This window comes from Syzygium oleosum, unplaced genomic scaffold, assembly GCF_021117445.2.
Source record: "Syzygium oleosum isolate NSW1041296 unplaced genomic scaffold, Sole_v2.1 Sole_v2.12, whole genome shotgun sequence".
NCBI classification, from domain to species: domain Eukaryota; kingdom Viridiplantae; phylum Streptophyta; class Magnoliopsida; order Myrtales; family Myrtaceae; genus Syzygium; species Syzygium oleosum.
This window is the reverse complement of record NW_026607496.1, coordinates 3,769,379-3,789,061: the sequence shown is the minus strand read 5'-3', so window position 1 is coordinate 3,789,061 and position 19,683 is coordinate 3,769,379. Positions and strand designations below refer to the sequence as shown.

The 19,683-nt window shown below is 41.4% G+C and overlaps 2 protein-coding genes across 2 annotated transcripts; both read right to left on the bottom strand.

The window, feature by feature from the left end:
* Positions 1–608: 608 nt before the first annotated feature.
* LOC115685103 (probable protein phosphatase 2C 65) lies at positions 609–3,862 on the bottom strand. Its single transcript, XM_030610110.2, has 5 exons — positions 3,204–3,862; positions 2,282–2,662; positions 2,059–2,176; positions 1,745–1,968; positions 609–1,529 (listed from the first exon to the last, which is right to left on the bottom strand). Exons 1-5 carry the CDS (start codon positions 3,444–3,446, stop codon positions 1,107–1,109), a joined length of 1,389 nt encoding a protein of 462 aa, XP_030465970.1. The 5' UTR covers positions 3,447–3,862; the 3' UTR covers positions 609–1,106.
* Positions 3,863–7,811: 3,949 nt separating this feature from the next.
* Positions 7,812–9,919, bottom strand: LOC115685142 (uncharacterized). Its single transcript, XM_030610157.2, has one exon. The coding sequence runs from the start codon at positions 9,544–9,546 to the stop codon at positions 8,011–8,013; it is 1,536 nt and encodes a 511-aa protein (XP_030466017.2). The 5' UTR covers positions 9,547–9,919; the 3' UTR covers positions 7,812–8,010.
* Between the last annotated feature and the right edge of the window lie 9,764 nt (positions 9,920–19,683).

Below are 19,683 nucleotides of genomic sequence, written 5' to 3'. Positions count from 1 at the left end.
GTAAAACGTGTAAATGACCCTTGGATTAGTAAAGGTCCACATTTAGTTCCCTTGAACTTCGGCTTAAAAGGGGAACTCCCTTGAACACGACCGGCTTGAAGGGAGATGATTCAATGATATAAATAACAAACATAAAAATAAATTGGGAAAACATTCCTTTTTCGAAAAAGGAGAAAAAAAAAAGAAAGAGATTTATTGAATAGTCACCTTTTAGGACTTTTGATGCACTTATCCCTAAATAATAAAATACATTATTAGTAGTTTGAATTATGGGAAGGAGAAACTGCAATACACCTTTATTGTAGTTGAAGCAGAAGAGCTTATATGTCATATATAATCAAGCCCTTACAGCCATCACTTCCCTAATTTTCTTTAAAAAATTGCACCAATTAAAAAGATTCAAAGGAAATTCGATTGCAATTTGAACACAAGGTTGAGAAATTCTTCATTCTTTTGGGAAAGTTCCTCTCCAATGTCATGTCTCGAATCCTCAAGTATCCACGATTGTAATGTCATTTGGATATCATGTCAAAAAGTTTATGGACCATCATTTCTCTTGATTGATGATGGAAATAGATGTTGGCAACATTGAAATTGCTACAAGTTCATCATCGAAATCTATTTAGATTCACTGGCATAAAGCACATGGTATATACACCTTTCAATCTTGGATTATCTATAGATACTTAATATACACGATGAACGCGTCTTCGTGTGTAACCTGTCTAATAGGACATGTTCAACGAGATCCAGACGCGACGCGAAACATGAATTATCAGCCACTATTCCTGTCTTCAAAAGTAGCAGAAGCATCAGACCAGACATTAACATGGAGTCACAGCGTAACCAGAACATGGAAGAAGCACAGAACAAATAAAAAATCCTGTGATGTGTTGTAATTGTCCTAAAAGTTTCCAAACTAGTGCATTTCTGAAGCAGCTGATTTTCCTGACCTCCTCGAGTTCTCTTGTTGTATGAAGAACGCATCGATCTTCTGCATGACGAAACGATTTCGCTTCTGCACGTGTTTACAAACCTAGCAATTTCGTCATTCGGTTATGGACTCGACGACCCTCTCAAGCTTCCATGAGAACAAACATCAAGACCTAATGGACTTCAACGTGTTCGGGCTCCTTAACCGCCCTCCGCTGACTCAAATCACCGCTTTTACGAGCAACTCTGATGAGAGAATCTACCCTGCTCACTTCGTCGACTACAGAGGACTCCTCTGCAATTGCAGCAAGCACGGTGTCCGGGTTTGCCTCGCTTTCATTGGACCCGGAGTTTTTACCGACTCCATTCTCTTGCCGGACCGGGTTGCCACCCGAAGTGTCGGCTATGGATTGGCACGGAGGTCGATCATTCTTGAAGAACAAGCACACGACCGCACAGTCGTCGATCTTACATCCTGGGTACTTGGTCCTCCATGCCAGAACAGCGTGAGCAACCAATAGTTTAGCAGCCACGGATCTCTTCTTTGCGGAGGCAACAATCCTCACGACCTCTGCATTGCTTAACACATCCCACACCTTGAAAAAGAAAGGAAAAAGTGAGGTCTGTGTCTCACTGAAAGGAAAAGAAAAGAAGAGTCTAGTATCAATGATAATAAACAATAACATCGTCTTGACACTATGTACAGGTAATTTGCAATCAGAGCAAGAACAGTAATCTAGAAATCTACGTGATCATGCAATTGCGCAGTATAATCTGTACACTGCTACAGATAGAATTTCTTTACTCTTACCCCATCAGTGGCTAGAACCACGAATTCATCATCTTGTGTAAGCTTTCTATAGGACACTTCGGGGGTGGATATCAGGCCATAATCTTTCAAGCAGAAATCTCCGAAAGCCCGAGCCATGGCAAGACCGGGGCAATTCTCCTCAGGTAACCATACTCTGAACACCTCCGGCTCTTCATCCATCGCAAAGACTCTGCCTTTGCATTTCTTGATCCTCTCTGCTTCACCTAAGCAGATTGTTGAATGGGAGAAAAATTGCACAAGGTTAGGATGAGATATTTACTTGCTTTGAGAATGAACGAAGAAATAAAACCCACTTTTGATATTCGGTTTCAGATCGACAGTGAGTTGGATGGGAACGAGCTGATTTTTCTGGCCTCTCGTGCACAGAACAGCTCGGGAATCTCCCAAATTGGCAATAATAAGATGATCTCCCTGAAAATTTTGAATGGCACATTAGTGGATATGACGATTACGCTCGTCAATACTCTTCTACTACTTCGTATTCTTCATCGTAGCTATCGCGTCTCTGTTTCGTACCTGCTTAACCATGGTTACTGCAGTTGAGCCGCTGCAGAAGCTGTCAATGGAGGAGTCAAAGCTTAGCTCGTCATCGATTTCTTTGAAAGACTTGACGAAACTAGCCTCCCATGAAGAGAGAAGCATGTCATGACAAAAATCATCCTCCCAACTATCTCCTGCATCTTCGCTTCTTTCTTTCTCCCCATTTTCTTGGCCGTCATCATCTTTATCTACGAGATCAGGGTCCTTGCGATGGCTGCCCTTGTTCTGCAAGGATTGGATCACTGAAGAGAGCTTGGAAGGCAAACTGTCGCGCACGTGTCGTGCAACTCTATGACCCGCGGGACCATGGCCATCAAACACCCCGCAAAAGAATGCACCTTTTTCGCCAGTAAAGTCCTGAAAATTTTTTCAAGTTTTCGTTAGCCGCAGCTATCATCATGAAACGAAACCCTTCAGTGTAGTTTCCCAAGGTTCCAATTAAGCCGTATGGTAGCACGAATCTACAGAATTGATGGGTTCGTGCGTTTGATTTCTGAACATCTTTTCCTGAAAGGTGCAACTTTCCAGTGCAGATTATGATCATATTTGACTAATGACTTGATTTTTGAATCCATTTGCACCTCCCCCACCATATGTTACATGCACAAAAACATTGAAACTTGTCTGGCAAGTAATTTAAAACCTCAAAAAAAAAAGGGAAAAAAACACCAAGATCATATACGATCGTGACAGAACAAGATATTCAATTATCAAGAACACGACCATCTGCTCCAGAAAAAGAGATAGAAAATTGAACCCAGAAAATAGTATGGCTCATAGAAAAAAAGCAGAGCATTCCCCCAAAAGCAATATCGAACAGAGAGGCCAGCCAAGAAAAATTCTCTAGAGAACATGGATAAAACAGAAACCAACGAGAAAAATTTCCTTAAAAATTTACCTCCCACATGGTCATGGCGTCTTGATTGATCCCTTTCTTTCCTCGCTTGCTGAACATACAGCAAGAATCGTTAGATCCCCTCAGCCTCACCCGGGCCCCAAGATCTCCTTCTCTCACGCCTCCTCCTCCTCCTCCTCCTCCTCCTCCTTCATCATCACCCTCAATCTCATCATCTCCGTCAATGTTCACAATCCCGACCCAGTCCCGACCCACGTCGTGGTCCGTGCTGCAACACGCTCCCATCTTCCACAATCCACACAAAAGAAAAAGGGAAAAAATCAAATCTTTCAGGAGGAAAAAAGAAGAAAATTCACAGCAACCGAACACCCCCCAGCAGAAATTTCTCCACCCTCATCCCCAGCAGGTTCTACCCGGAAAAATGGCGCGAGGAAACGACGGGTAAAAACGAAATCGGGTTCGTTCCTAGGAGGGGCAGGCTAAGGGAAAGGGAGGTGAATCCGAGGTGGCGGTGGCGGTGGCGGAGGCGGCCAGTGTATCTTTCGATGGCATGCGTTTCTTTCCTGAAGAAACAAGAACGGGACAAGACATCAAAACACGAATCGGGGGCAAGAAACAAGAAACGACGACAACGTTCGCAACATCGTAAAGAACAAAGAAGCGGCGTGCTCCTCGTTCTTTATGTCCTGCGAATCTCCCTCTTTTTCCTCCCTTTCAATGTTTTGTTCATTTATTTATTTCAAGTCAAAGCCTCAAAATGTCACGGCTCTTGAGGGAGAATTTGTGGGAGATTTGCTGGGCGACGAAAATGGTAATTATTTTTAGGGTTAATATCACGAAAAATCTCAAATTAAAACGTTTGTGATAAATTTACCAAAAATTAATTTTTTTACCACAAAAATCTCCAAACCGGCACATATGCGATAAATTTACCCTCTGTTAATTTCCGTTAAATATTACTATCAAATTGCTGAATTGAATGACATATAACAGTTGACGGGTGCATCGATTTAGGGCTTTACCTCCTCCGTTAGTCACAGGTTTATCAATTAGTAATTTTTCGTGATATTAATTCAATTTTACGAAGGGTAAATTTGTCACAAGTATACCGATTTGAGTTTTTGGTGAAAAAAATAAGTTTAAGGTAAATTTGTTAATTGAAGTTTTTGGTGGTATTGACCCTTATTTTTATTTGAATCTTTCTCTCCATTTTTTTCCTTCTTTCTTTTTTCCAATTTTGGTGAAAATAAAATTAAATATGACAACTCACCTTATCGAAATCTTTTAGGAAAAGAAAAAAAAAAGAACATAAAAAATTAGCTTACTTAGAGGAGTCATTCCTCGTTTGGAACCAAACCCAATCCCTATCGATTGGGGTCAGTTTTTAAACATCAGATCTCTTCGTATCTTGAATTCCTATTTTTATTTTTTTGGGTCTAAATCTCGAATTCCTATTTAGGAGGCTTACTAATTCTAAAGCTTCTAGAAAAGAATTCACTAATTTTTTTTCTCTATTATTAAACGTGCTATACTTGTTGTAATATATACTATAATCTCGACTTAGGCTTATCGTTGTTTCTTTCCGTACGAAAGTGTGCGAAATACGACATTACATGAAGATTCACAAAATTCGATTTATTGAGCATGCGCCCTTCTTATTTGTAGTACTAATGGTAACTAAATCATGTTGCCAAACATCGGCATAGACGGTAATTATTTAGAACTAATTACGATTAATATTCGTGCGTATATTGCACTCTATCTTACTAGCAAAATAATCCCTAAGAAAATGAATTTTTTACGTGATATTAATCAAACGGCATGCATTTAAGTTTTGCATATCCTTATCAATTGGTCAACGGGGCATGTGCAATGAATTTTTTTAATTGGGACATTTAGATTGCTCTTGTTTGCCATTGGTTAAGCAAAATCTATCAAATATTTTTTTCTTTTAATTCCTCAAGCTACTCTTGCCACTTTGGTTGCTTCGAGCGAGATTCTAATTCCTTCTTTGTAGATTTACTGAATTTTGCGAGAATAACGTATGGGATACTAAAGAATCGACGGAATAAGGAATCGTACGCATTTATCCGTTTTCTAGTCTCAATTTAGAGATATCGCGTGACTTAATCGACATGTTCTGAGCTGAGAAATGTTACTTTGTCTCATTTTCAAGATGGATTATTTCCGTTTATAACGCCAGAAATGCAATGGGGACGATGTATTATTCGAAAAATCGAGATTTTAGACCTTAAATTTTGAATCGCATGTAAGTATGATTTTCCAGTAAAATGTTAAGATGTTTTATCCAAGTAGGCTAAGCAACTCCAATGATTGTCAAAACAACACCCAACAGGTGGTTAAGCAGGGATTGGAAAATGAGAATTAGGAACAGGCATGTGGGTTGGGTAATTGACCTTGATTAATTTATAGCAATTAAGCTTAATCAAGGGGATTATAAGTCTTTTGGGGGAGCTTACGAGCATGAATTCCCTGAAGACTCGAGACAAATTAAACATGATTCATTGTTTCGTCACGCAATCTATAATGTACTAAGTCAAGTCGACTCTGCCTAATTCAATCATTGGCTAAGTCAATTGTGAGTTCAAAGGTCATCATTATCACCAAGCCTTTGGCATTCTTCTGCACTTTACCATTATCGTTAAGATCGACTTAATTTCGTGATTATATTCACCTAACCTTTGTTGTTCTACCATACCGATATCTTCCAGATCCATTTTAAGATCGTACAACCTTAACGAGACAAAAAGGAAGTTGATTGAGTCAATCGCTCGGAGCTTGCCCGTTGGTTTGCTAATCAAGGCTGAACTTCCCCCCAAGATTCAAAACATGTTCTACCAATCTAACCACGTCACATATCGGGACTTTAGCTTCGTGATCTTCCCAACTACCGATAATTGACTTAGTTGCTTCGAGGCAAAACACGTTCAGTGGGGTGCGCCCACCAAAGCAACGGGCTGAGCCGTTGCCTATCCGCTATGGAGAGTGAAAATCGTCGCGCAAACTCACTCATGATTGGCAAAGAACAAATCCCTAAATCCTCCTAAAATCAGGGTCCGGCTCGGAGAGCCCAGTTGGATCTACTAGGTTTGGGCAGGTCCTAGAAAGGGTTACCTCTTGCGCAAGCCCGGCTATACCTCGAATAGTACTCAATGTTGCTCGGTTTGGGTCGACCTCAAGGGTCTGAAATCATCGTCCGAACCTGTCCACAGGGAAAGTCAGGCCGTCGAGGCCCGTGTGATCGGAGATCCTTCGTGGCTGAACGGGGAAAGCTTACTCGCGGAATGCATCCTGAATTCTGGTGGGCAAACTCACTCCAGAGCCTCCTTGGTGATGTTCGTTGCCAGGAGCGCACCAAAAGAAACATGTCCCAGCTTTAACCCAACCGTTCACGAAAGACCCAATTAAAAATTGTTCCTGATGTTGTGAACAGAGTATAGTTCTCATAACGGATGCATCACATAGAATTCATCCAGGAAAATTTGAGAAACTAACCAAATCAGACGGTTCATCGTTGCCCTGAAGATGCCCGCCACTTTGATCGATCCGACTCGCAAGTACATGAAAAGCGAAAAATGTCTTGTTCACAACGGTCTCAGGATACATATTAAACATGCCTAACGAGGATAAATTCGGTTTTTAAGTATTGACTATGCATATTACTAAAACAGTCGATTCATTAAAGATTGCGATATCGCTTTATTTGGTTGCTTCTCGAGGCACTTTTTGAACAAAATCCATATGAGAAAGATTGAACCCATGGTAAGAGTCCGCAAAATGGGCCCTCAAAAAGAACAACGCCAAAGAAACTGCAGGCCAACCGAAACAATGCATCGCATCGCAATCAATGGAAAGGAGGGGGACACACAAAAGACATTCCAGACAGCAGGACACACCAGTCATGCCCTTGCTCTCAGGCAACAAGTCAAAAGCAGTAGCATATGCACTCGACCTTCCTGGAGTCCGTGCTTTCCGAGCAAGCATTCCATGCACCTAGTACATATAATGAATTGAATTCGGACCATCGGATTTGGTGAGACCCGCGTGAAACTCGCCATCTTCGATGGTACAGATTAAATTTAGCATATGTGCGACATTCACACGATAATTTCTCGCGCCCTCCATTTTGACAAAACAGCACAACCATACTTTTTCGAATGCCCAGCTTCCTCTTGTGTATTATCCAGTTGGCCTAGAGCCCTTAATGCCCTTCAAGTCCTCCAAATTCGACCAAACCTAAAAACCTCAAGCTTAGAGAGAGAGAGAGAGAGAGAGAGAGAGAGAGAGGAAATTTGGTCCTCAACGGCTACTTGCAATTAGCAGCAAACTTAATAAGCTAATGGGCAAACTCAAGGTTGAGGGAAAGGGGAAGGTGGACATCTCACATTGTTTTATCGAAAAGAATGAGCACTACTACCACTCCCACTTGTGGTCCTCAAATCGCGAAAAGGACATAAAGTGAATGGCAGTAAGTGTGAATGGCAGTAAGTGGGCAACGGACCAACATGATCTATAGAAGCAAACTGTAATGGCAAGGTAGCAACAGCTAAAGCCACGGAAGCCTCATGCCTAACCAGTTCATAAGCGGAAAGAGAAGCTGCAAAATGAAAAGAACGAGCACACATTCGATTCGACTGCAAGAGAAACCATGCATTCGTTGGATTTCATTCGAGCTATTTCACTACAGCACTTCATACAATGAGTAATCCAGGACAAAAGCCTAAACTGAAGCAGTACAATAAATGCCACTGTAAGAGGAGAATCACAGCATCAAAAGAAAACATATGTGGTCAGCATTGGCAATAATGTTGCTTGTTTCCAAGAGTTACTACCACCATTGATGTACAAGAACTCCACTCTGTCTCAGGGATGTGAAAAGGTCCAAGCATTGCCCATATGTTTTCCCGTACTTGGAGCTTCTCTCGCCGGGACAACATCTCTGCCATCTGTTGTAATGGCACTCGAGAAACAGTTCATCGATCAAACAGATAGCCCCAGTCTCAAACAGCCTCGGAATCAAATCGAACTCGGTCCCCTCCACATCCATCTTCATCACCACGAAATCCTTCTCCGTAACTGTGTTTTTCAGCCATTCCGCAAAATCGAATCCCTGAATTGTAGCCACCTCCCCATCGCTCGAGGACTGCACCGGCTGAATCCTGCCCATCCCTCTACCTTTGTCCTCCGATTTCTGACCCGGGTCTCGGTTTATTTCAAAGGACAGAGTCTCGTTCTTCACCCACGCAGCATATGGCAGCAAAGTGACATGCTTCTTCAACTTGTATTCTTCATAAAAATGCTCATCCGCCTCGATAGCATACACTTCGAAGGTCTTGTTCTGTTTCGGGTACTGTTTTCTAAACCAACTAACTATACTAGAGCCGTAACTCCGAGCTCCGACATCTACATAAACATACCTATTCTTGAAACTGATATCGACCATCGACGGCAGATACTTTATGTTCTTTATATTCCTTTTCAGTGTAATCCATGGTTTCAATGGCTCCTCTACAATCAATGGCTCGGCGTCCTGGACCAATTTCCGCTTACTCAACGAGACCGAGCACTTATTCACCGAATCACCACCGGAATTCTTCACCGAGTGGATAAGAATGCTAAAATCACTAACTTTCTTCAGAACAATCTCACGTATCTTAGGCAATGAAGCATTGAAACCGGCCAAATCGCGCGATCTCACTAGCCGGCAACAATTGAACAAATCAATGAACGAATCGAAACTGTATGTATCGTTAGCCCTCACATGGAAAACCGCAAACCCTTCGGGCTTCAGCGTCCGGGAGATCTCGGCGGCGGCGTCCAGCGGCCTCGGCACCTTGTCGAAGCGCCCCCCGCCGGAGAACACGAAATCGAAGGTCTCGTCGCCGAACGGCAGGCGATGCGGCCGGCCCGAGATCACCAGAGGCCGCGAGGCCTTCTTCGAGACCCCGACCGCGCCCGCCACGCCCATCTCCTTCAGAGCGAGCACGTCCTGCCCGCTCCCCGACTCGAAGCACAGGGCCCTGGCGCCCCGCGACAGGAACCCCTCCGACGCCAGATCCCGGAACACGGAGCCGTGGAACCGGACGGCCTCGACCCAGTGATCCTCCCCGCCGCCGCGGCGCGGGGGGCTCGCGACGGTGGACCGGACGGCGTTGGCCGCGGAGGCGGCGGCGGCGGCGGCGCCGGAGACGACGAGGTTGAGATTCTCCGGCGGGGAGAGGAAGCAGAAGTCGCCGAGCCTGCAGGACTCGCCGGCGGTGGTGACGACGTAGGCGAAGCGGACGAGGAGGAGGAGGACGCCGAGGACGAGGGCCCGCACGAGGACGTTCCTGACGGAGTTGGGCTTGCCGGCGAGCGGCTCCATCCGCGGGTACGGCACGGCACGTACGTATCTACGTATTGGTATGCGGGTGTGTGCGTGTTAATGTACAAAGAGGGAGGAAAGAGGAATGAAGGAAAAAAAGAAAGCAAGAAAAAATCGAGCGAGATTCACAGAGGCGGAGAGGGAGAGGTGGTGGTGGTGGGGGCAGGTTAGCGGGAGCAGAAGCGGGCGGAGGTGTGGTTGGCGCCGACGAGGGGGAGGCGGCGGACGGGGGAGGGCGGAGGAGGTGGGGAGGGAGGGGCAAATCGGGAAGACATTGGTTTTCTTGTCCTCCTTCCTTCCTTTTTTTTTCCGGAAGAGAGAGAGAGAGCTTTCACGGCGGCGCCGGCGACATTGCCGGCGGCGGAGGCTGAAGAGCCGCGCTCGCCTGTAGAGAGAGAGAGAAAGAGAGGGAGAGAGAGTTTTTGGGAGGAGAGAGAGAGTGGTCGTTGCGGCCGCGGAGGGGTGATGAAGAGAGAGGATGACGCGGCGGGGTGACCGGACGACCGGGGCTAGCAGGTCGCCACGCGGGGGATAAAACCGAGTGGGGACGAATCAAGTGGAGGGTGATGGAGAGAGAGGGAGAGGGAGAGAGAGAATCTCGAGCGACCCACATGATGTCAAAGCGCGTCGTTCTAATAAGTAATTTCGCGCGAGCTAATAATGGTTTTTTTTTTTTGGATCTTTTTGGGAAATTTACGCCGTCTGATAAACTGTTTCGCATCATCCAAGGCAGGGAAAACGACGCCACCGGTCCTTGAACTTTGACCCGACACGACGTGGTACATGAACTTTAGATTGGTGTGTGATGTCGTCTTTAAACTTTTAATTTGTTTGATATGATTCCTTAACGTTTGGTAAATGTTCGAACTAGTCCGTAGATTGTATGAAGATAACCAGTGTTATCCTTTCGTTAATTTAAGTTTGGGGATAACATTAAACATTTTCACATAGTCTTAGGACTAGTTTGAGCATGTACCAAAAGTTCAGAGACTATATCAAACAAATTAACAGTTCAAGGACGACATTGCACAATGGGCTAGAATTCGGAGATCAAATTGAATAAATTCAAAGTTCGGGGATTATATTGCACGTTGGATAAATATTCATGAATAATTTGCGCCATTATCTTTTATCAAGATGAATGCGTACCCATATCGATAATGTACTTAATAAAAAATTCCCTTGAAAATTCAAAAGTTGAAACACGATCCGTTCGATGACTTCACGTTAATATCGCCGGCCGAAAACAAAAAAGTTTCCAGGACGAGTGTTCAGGAGCTTTGCTGATTTAGTTCGATAGATCTGCAATGGATCTGAATCACACGACACCCTGCTGGGAGCCGCAGGAACTTATATGAGCTAGAGTCCGAACCCGGTTCGTCGAACGCTCGAGCGTCATCTTAGTAGGCACTTTATCTAAAACAAGTGAGCGTAAGAGTAACCATCCCTGTACTAGGTAATGATTCGAAAGTTGTTTTTTTTTTCTTTTTGAAAAGGGGATTTCAGTTTCTTTAACTTAAATCCATCGCAATACAAATTTCCTTGCACCGAAGTCACGATACAATTATGTGTCGTATGAAAAAAAACATACGATAATACAGGCACGCGGTGCATCTGTCGTGCCCCGACGCCCGGGTGGCCCGGCTCATGAGATTCCTAGACTCGGCCAGCGCTATTTAGGCGCGGATCGGACGTTTTGAACGGCAAAGCGACACGGACTTATTGCATCGGGCCAAAGGGAAAAGGGGAAGGCCAACCGAAAAAACACATGAGGAGTAGGACCGTTTACGTCGGCTAAACGAGCGCACCTCATTTTTAATGCTATTTGTCTCTCCGCCAACCGTCCCATGCGCAAACGAATTTTCTCCATTATTATTATTATTTCCATTTTTTAATAATGGGTTATTGTTGTTTTTCTCCATTATTAAAAATGGGGTCCACTCGCTTTTTTCTATTTGGGGGCAATTTCTAAAAAAAGCGATCCTCCTTCTCTTCCGTTCCGTTCCATTTCATTCCCTTCTTTGAGCAAGCAAGAATTGCAGATGGAATCTGCGGTCCTGATCCTTGAACTTTGATTCGACACAATGTGGTACATAAACTTTAACATAGTGTGTGATAGGGGTGTGCAAAAAACCCGATACCCGCCCAACCCGCCCAGGACCGCCCGGAACCGGACCAGGACCGGTGGGTTCTAAGGGTTTCGGTCCGGTTCCCGGTTCCAATTTTTTGGAACCGGTGGGTACCGGTCCGGTTCCCGGTTCCGGGTGTGGAACCGCCCACCCACCCACCCGGACCGGACCGATATAATATATATAATATAATATTTTTTAGTTTTTCGTTCTGAGTTCTGCATCTGAAGAATTTCTGTGTCTGCTTCTGAAAAATTTCAGCTTCTGCATCTGCTTCTGAAAATTTCTCCGTCTGCGTCTGAATAATTTCAGCGTCTGAATAATTTCAGACATAACTTAGATTATGTGGGTCTTCAATAATGTATTTACCAGCTTGTAAAGTCTGAAAAACTTCCTTCTGAGCTTCCAGAATATACGTACTCGGAATAAATTAATTCGAATAAGTATCGATTTACAATAACATGGAAGGTTTTGTCAACTTCAAAATCAATAGGAGTTTTCCTCAATGACCACTCACTGCTCGGTCCGGTCCGAACCCATTGGGTCGGTTGGTCTCGGGTTAAACACTCGTACAAAAAATGAAATAAAAAATTATCGGTTGGTCCGGGTTGACCCGGACCGGACCGAACCCATTGGGTCGGTTCGGTCCTCGGTCCTAGGCTCAATAGGGTCGGTCCTCGGTCCCAAAAATTGAGGACCAACACTGTGCGGGTTGGTCCTAGGGTTAGGGGGTGGACCGGCCCAACCCGGACCATGCTCACCCCTAGTGTGTGATATCATCTCTAAATTTTTAATTTATTTGATGTGGTCCACGAACGTTTGGTAAATATTCAAACTAATCTCTAGACTGTACGAGGATAATCAATGTTATATTTCTATTAATTTAAGTTCGGGGACAATATTAAACATTTTCATATAGTTTTGAGACTAGTTTGAGTATGTACCAAAATTTCAGGGATCACGTCAAACAAATTAAAAGTTCAAGGACGACATTGCGCATTGGGCTACAGTTCGAGGATCATATTGAACAAATTGAAAGTTCGGGGATCATATTACATGCTGAATAAAAATTCATAGATCATTTGTGCCATTATCTTTATCAAGATGAATGCGTATCCATATCGATAATGTACTTAAAAAAATTCTCTTAAAAATTCAAAGTTGAAAACATGATCCGTTCGGTGGCTTCACGTTAACATTGCCAACTGAAAACAAAAAAGTTTCCAAGACAAGTGTTCAGGGGCTTGCCGGTTCAGTTCGATAGATCTACGATGGATCTGAATCACATGACACCCCGCCGGGAGCCTCCGGAACTTATATACGCTAGAGTCTGAACCTGGTTTGTCGAATGCTCGAGCGTAATCTTAGTAGGCACTTTATCTAAAACAAGCGAGCCTAAGATTGACGATCCCTATACCAGGCAATGATTCGAAATTGTCTTCTTTTTTCTTTTTTTTGAAAAGGGGATTTCAATTTCTTTAACTTAAATTCATCGTACACAAATTTCCTTGCACCGAAGTCATAATACAATTGTGCCCGCGTGTTGTATGAAAAAAATAAATACGATAACATAGGCGTGCGGCCAATCTGTCGTGCCCCCGACGCCCGGGTGGTCCGGCTCATGAGATTCGTGGACTCAACCAGCGCTACTTAGGCGCGGATTGGACGCTATGAACGGCAAAGCGACTCGGACATGGGACTCGAGGAAAAGCCGATGATTCCGTTGTGGGGCGGATTTATTGCATCGGGCCCAAAAGGAAAAGGAAAAGGAAAAGGAAACGGCCAACCGAAAAAACACATGAGGAGAAGGACCGTTTACGTCGGCCAAACGAACGCACCTCATTTTTAATGCTATTTGTCTCTCCGCCAACGAATTTTCTCCTTTTTAATAATAATAATAATAATTATTATTATTATTTCTATTTTTTAATAATGGGTTATTGTTGTTTTTTTTTCTCCATTATTAAAAATGGGGTCCACTCACTTTTTTCTATTTGGGGGCAATTTCTTAAAAAAAGCGATTCTCCTTCTCTTCCGTTGCATTCTATAACCCTTCTTTGGGCAAGCAAGAATTGCGGATGGGAATCTGCGGTCCTGATCATGTCTGGGGAGCAACCGGGGGCCGGTGTCATCGTCCATCGTCATCCATCCCCCATGATCAGACAATCCATCCAAAGTACGACGCAGAAAGTTCGAATCAGATGTTGTCAGATCAGAGTGAATCTATCCTACATCTCTCCGCCCAATTCCCTAAAAAAAACCCAAACTTTAGCCTTTGTTCCAATTATATCCCAAACTTTTTTTTTATCTCATAAAAAATCCCAAACTTTTACTTTTATCCCAAATCTACCCCGTTAACTTTTCGTCCAATTTTTTAATAATATTTTTTATTTTTTCGATTTTTTTTATTTTTTCTTTTCTTTTCTTTTTCCTTTCCTTTTCTTTTTTTTTTGTTTCACCTTCAACCTCTGGCCGGTCGCCGGTCCGGCGACCGGCCAGAGGCGGGGGCCGGCGAGGTCGGCCCCGCCGGCCGCTGGCGAGGCTCGGCCTCGCCGTTGTTGGGCGAGGCCGACCTCGCCAGTTGCCGACGGGGCCGAGCCCTCGCCAGACTGTCCTCGCCGTGGCTGGCGAGGCTCGGCCCCGCCGGCTATTGGCTAGGTCGGCCTCGCCAGCGGCCGGCGGGGCCAACCTCGGCGGCCAGAGGTTGAAGGTGAAACAAAAAAAAAAAGAAAAGGAAAGGAAAAAGAAAAGAAAAGAAAAGAAAATTCGAAAAAATAAAAAATATTATTAAAAAGTTAACTGGGTAGATTTGGGACAAAAGTACAAGTTTGGGGTTTTTTATGAGACAAAAAAAAGTTTGGGATATAATTGGGACAAAAGCTAAAGTTTGGGGTTTTTTAGGGAATTTGGCCTACATCTCTCTCAATTTTACGAGAATAAATAATACCGAAATTCAGTTGTTTATTCGGGTTATCTAATTGATTATGAAATTGCGTTGAAAGTTTAAAAACTTGATTGCACTTTTTGAAAGTTTTATGACTCAATTATATTTTCATGATAAATTTTAGGACTTCAAATATATTTATCCCTATTTTTTTTCGTTTAAATTGTGAGGATGAGAGTTATTTGATTAGGATTCTATATACATTTCACACTAAAAATGAAAATTCAAAATAAATGGAATTTTCTTTTTAAAGATCATATGATGTTACTAATTCATTGTCTCATATGTACATATCAAAAATCTCATTCTCGATTTTACGAGAATGATACCGAAACTCAATTGATTATTCACGTGCTTCGACTGATTATGAAATTACACTGATAGCCTCGACTCATCTTTGATTTTATTTTATTTTGCGAAATCATGACTTAAAAGTAACCGCGGTCTCACTTGGTAATATTTTATATTTTGTTTTTTCATCATGACATATTGAAAAGTTTAATTAGGGTTAGAATCGAGATAAATATAATTATTTTTTCTTGCACACAAGTATGAGTATGGATTTCGTCTAATTCATCTCTCTCTTTTTTTTGGGGAAAGAAATCATCTAATCCACTTTTAAAGTATATCAAGATTCAAATTCGATTGATGATATAATAAAATTCTTTACTGTAGATAATGAATAAATATTACGAAATACGATCGCTAAGCCAATTTCTGATCCGACTTATCTCTTCGCCATTAAAAACTTACCTCTTTAGGGAGACTCTTATATGCTCCTATGGAATTTATTTATATTTAGTTTTAAGGCATGCTTGAAAAGTTCGATTAGTTGAATTAAAAAATTTTAAAAATTTTTACAATCGAAGAAATATTTAATGCGCTTAAAATTGAAAGGTAAAGGTTACTGGCCTCTTTAAAAAAAATTAAAAAAAAATTAGCGCTGAAAGTTTAGGTAATGAAGTTTATATGTTGATAATCTTAAATGCGGAGAATTGAAATAAAAAAAATGGTTTGCTATTAAATGAAAATTGGTCGATGACGATGATTAATTTCTTCCAAATACTATAATTGGAGAGAGTCTTATTACTATCGGTTTCCGCTTAGCGTTACTAACCATTCGCCATTGATCTAAATAAGCAAAATTTAGACTAAAACGATTCTTTTGAGTCGATACTAATTAGGGTTATAAAACAAACTTAGGCTGCGCATGACAACTTGCCAAACAGTGTTTGATTCTGTTCTTTTGTTCCCAGAATCAGTTTGAGAACAGAAATGTGTTTGTTTAATTTTTTGATTCTTGGCACAATTTTGTCAAAAATTGTTCCCAGAATCAATTTTCAAGAATAAAAAAAAAGTAGCTTCTTGATTCTGGGAACAATTTTGAGAATCAATTTTTTTTTCTTCTTCCTTTTCTTGGTTTTTAATGTAGTTTCTAATGTCCGGCCCGAGAACCGCCCTCGCCGGATCTGACAAGAATAAAATATTTTAATAAAAAATATTATTAAAATAAAAAATATTTTACCGGTCATGGCCGGCGACCAGGCCATGGCAAAAAAAAAAGAAAAAAATATATTTTTGATAAAAATATTATTAATAAAAAAAATATTTTACCTGCCATGGCCGGTGACAGGCGATGGCAAAAAAAGAAAAAATATATATTTTTAATAAAAATATTTTAATAAAAAATATTATTAATAAAAAAATATTTTACTGGCCATGGCCAACGACCAGGCCATGGCAAAAAAAAATTAAAAATGCATATTTTAAATAAAAATATTATTAATAAAAAAATATTTTACAGGCCATGGTCGGCGATCAGGCCATGGCAAAAAAAAAGAAAAAAATATATTTTTAATAAAAATATTTTAATAAAAAAAATATTTTACCAGCCATGGCCGGCGACTAGGCCATGGCCAAAAAAAATAAAAATATATATTTTTAATAAAAAATATTATTAATAAAAAAATATTTTACCGGCCATGGCTGGCGACCAGGTCATGGCCCAAAAAAATAAAAATGTATATTTTTAATAAAAATATTATTAATAAAAAAAATATTTTACCGGTCATGGCCGGCGAGCAGGCCATGACCAAGAAGGAGGAAAAGAAAAAAAGAAAAGAAAAAAAAAGAAATATTAAAATATTTAAAAATGTTATTAATAAAAAGAAATTTTGTAGCGTTACCAAACACATTTATGTTCTTTTTCTATTCCAGGGATGGAATTTTGGGCCGTTAACAAACGCCTTAAAATGCTCAGAATCAATTCCGGGCACAGAATAAAAAAGAATCATTTCTGAGCAGAATTTGTTCCCGGGCACATAATCGTTGTCATGCGCAGCCTTATTCTCATTGCGTTTTGAACATTAATTTTCAGCACCAAATTGAACTATCGGATACCCAAAAAGTATAATAAGAAAACTTAAAATCTGTAACAAAGGTGCAATCTAGTTTATATATATGTTTTTATATATATAAATTCATGAAGAAATTACAGATGATTGTTTATAAATATATGCACAATCCTTCTGGCATGTTGGTGAAATACATCGTCTAGGTCAATTTAATGCGCTCTAGCGCACCTCTTCGATTCAATCAAGCGAGATGATTCCTGTTTCGAAATCTTATTACCATCATACCTAAAACTCTCGAGATCGCATTGGCGATTACTAATTAAATTACGATCGAGGCACTATATTTAAATCTGTAAGATGCCGTAGAATCTGAACTTTCTCAACTGTGGATCCAATGAAAGTATAATGTTAACTCAAAAAGAAAAAATAAAAGAAGAAGAAAACCCTAACTAAGTAGTTTAGATCTTGAATGCAAGCAACCTTCCTCGCATTGCTATCTACGCATTAGATAGACTTCTTGATAATTGTATTATAATCTCTATTATAATATATTTATTATTGTTACTGGAGTATGTAAATTACTTATTGCCGAGGGACAATTCTCTTGGATCCCCGACCTTGACTCGTGCATGCAATTACTGGCAGTTCCATCGTGGAAAGTTGAGGCTGAACCCCACCCGTCCCGGCAATCGCGAGAGAATGATGCGCAGTTTACACATCCGACCATGCCGCCGCGAGAACAGCCGCACTCGACGGCTGCTTCGATTAGATCAGCCCCCGCCCCTGCCTTTTGCCCCCTCTTTTCCTTCGTGATCCCATCGACCCCGACCCCGGTTTCCGAAGATGTGCTTCTTTCTTCGGAGGGGAAGTGATGAAGTTGCTCCCGGTTGGCCGAGAAAAATCTAGGGCCGTGCTATTTTTATCCGAACGCATGCCTCTAATTAGTGGATAAATCACGAGTTCGAAAGACGTCGCCTATGGGTAAAATTGAGAGATAAGTGCATTGCGAGTTCCGAAACTTGTCGGAAAAGTGCAGTTGAATTCGAAAAATTCTAAGAGGTACAATCAAATCCTAAAACCGGTAAAATTTGTGCAATCAACTCCCTTTATTAACTCTTTCGAAACATGGTTGGAGGAAATGTTGACGTAGTCTTTTTTTTTTTTTTTCAATCCTCTACGTGGTGCTAGAGTTAACTAAAGCATTAAAACGACATCATTTCAGTCTAAATCCTAATTTTTTTACACCAAATCTTGTCTAAATTAGGTTAATAAAAGTCCGAAAGTTTTTTTTTAATAAAAAAAACTAAAAAAATAGAAATAGAAAAAAGTTTGCAAGTGGGAGAGGCAGGGCCTTCACCCCATCACCGGAAAACATTTAAAGTTTTCTTAACCTAATTTAATTAAGATTTGGTGTAAAAAATAGGATTTGCACTAAAAGGACATGGTTCAGTGCTTTAATTTAACTGTAATGCCATGTAGGACGCCACATATGAGAAAGAAAGCAGTAAAAAGATCATGTCTTGATTGCACTTTTATTGATAAGTTTTAAGATTTGTAGTGCACTCATCCGATAAATTAACTAAAATTTAATGCAGGTCACTTCCATGGTTGTAATTCATACATCAAAAGATTAGTTAGAGGAAGTTTTCTTCAACTAGGGACAAGGGAAAATATGACCCAAAAATACTATCCAGTAAGCGTGGTCAACAGTGAGTTAGACTCACTAGATTTGAAATGAAGCATAGGATTTCGCACATTGAATTAGATGGGGGCAGTCAACTAAATTAATTTCTTCAGGCCTTAGACAAACTAAATAAATCTACGAATCACATAATATCATGCACGTATAATAGAGCTGATTAGAATCGATGCAATCTTCGTATAATTTCAAACCTTCGTTATGATGTCTAATCTATATGTTGCTTGGTAGGTCGTGGTGTAAATTCGAGATGGTAAAAGAGAGCCAGACTATAGATGGGTACTTCACATGGAAATTATTTGAACTCCAAGTCCTAACATTACACTTGCTAGGCGTGGACTAGGTAACATTATGACAAAAGGTGGCAAACAATGCAACATCGGGCCTTACGCTATCTTCTAGGTCGGCCTGGGTTTGGCTAGGTAACATAATGGAAATGTATCCGACTGCAAATCCTGGAACGACGGTTTGCAATTTTTTTCATTAGCTTACCGGTCAATGAAATCGTAGGACTATATGATTCGTATTCAATGTGGTGGCCTAACAAGTGAAAAAATATCTTATGAACTAATTATGTTGTCCGAATTGTCTATGGCTGTGCGCTCAAAAGTCAATTTGTCTATGACCCAGCTCCAAATTCACTCTTTTAGAGTCGCAGCTGTCACGTGTGATAGTGACTGGATGTGGAACCCTCAAGCCTTGTTCTGGTGTTCCTGCTGGAGTTGATCTTCACAGGCTGTTCTTCAGGAGGAAGGGGTTTCGTTGGAGCTAAAGGGCAGAGAGTCTGAGTGGCATAGACTGGTGTGGAGTCATTACATGGCTTTGCTGTTTTAAGTAGATTGCAAACATTGGAGAGGCTCAAGAACTGGTGTATGTTGATTAGGCTCATGAAAAGGTGTTCCGTTGATGGAAACTCAGTTGCACCCGACTACAGGCAGCCTTTGTTCGTCGATCGCCACTTCTCTAACTCTGTATGGCAATCCTTGCTGCCGTACTCGTGGTTATTCTCGA

Coding starts and splice junctions, on each gene's coding strand:
- LOC115685103 (XM_030610110.2), bottom strand. CDS start 3,446: ATGGGAGCGTGTTGCAGCACGGACCACGACGTGGGTCGGGACTGGGTC. Junction 2,177..2,281: donor CAGTAACCATGGTTAAGCAG/GTACGAAACAGA, acceptor CAAAATTTTCAG/GGAGATCATCTTATTATTGC. Junction 1,969..2,058: donor TCTGAAACCGAATATCAAAA/GTGGGTTTTATT, acceptor CAATCTGCTTAG/GTGAAGCAGAGAGGATCAAG.
- LOC115685142 (XM_030610157.2), bottom strand. CDS start 9,546: ATGGAGCCGCTCGCCGGCAAGCCCAACTCCGTCAGGAACGTCCTCGTG.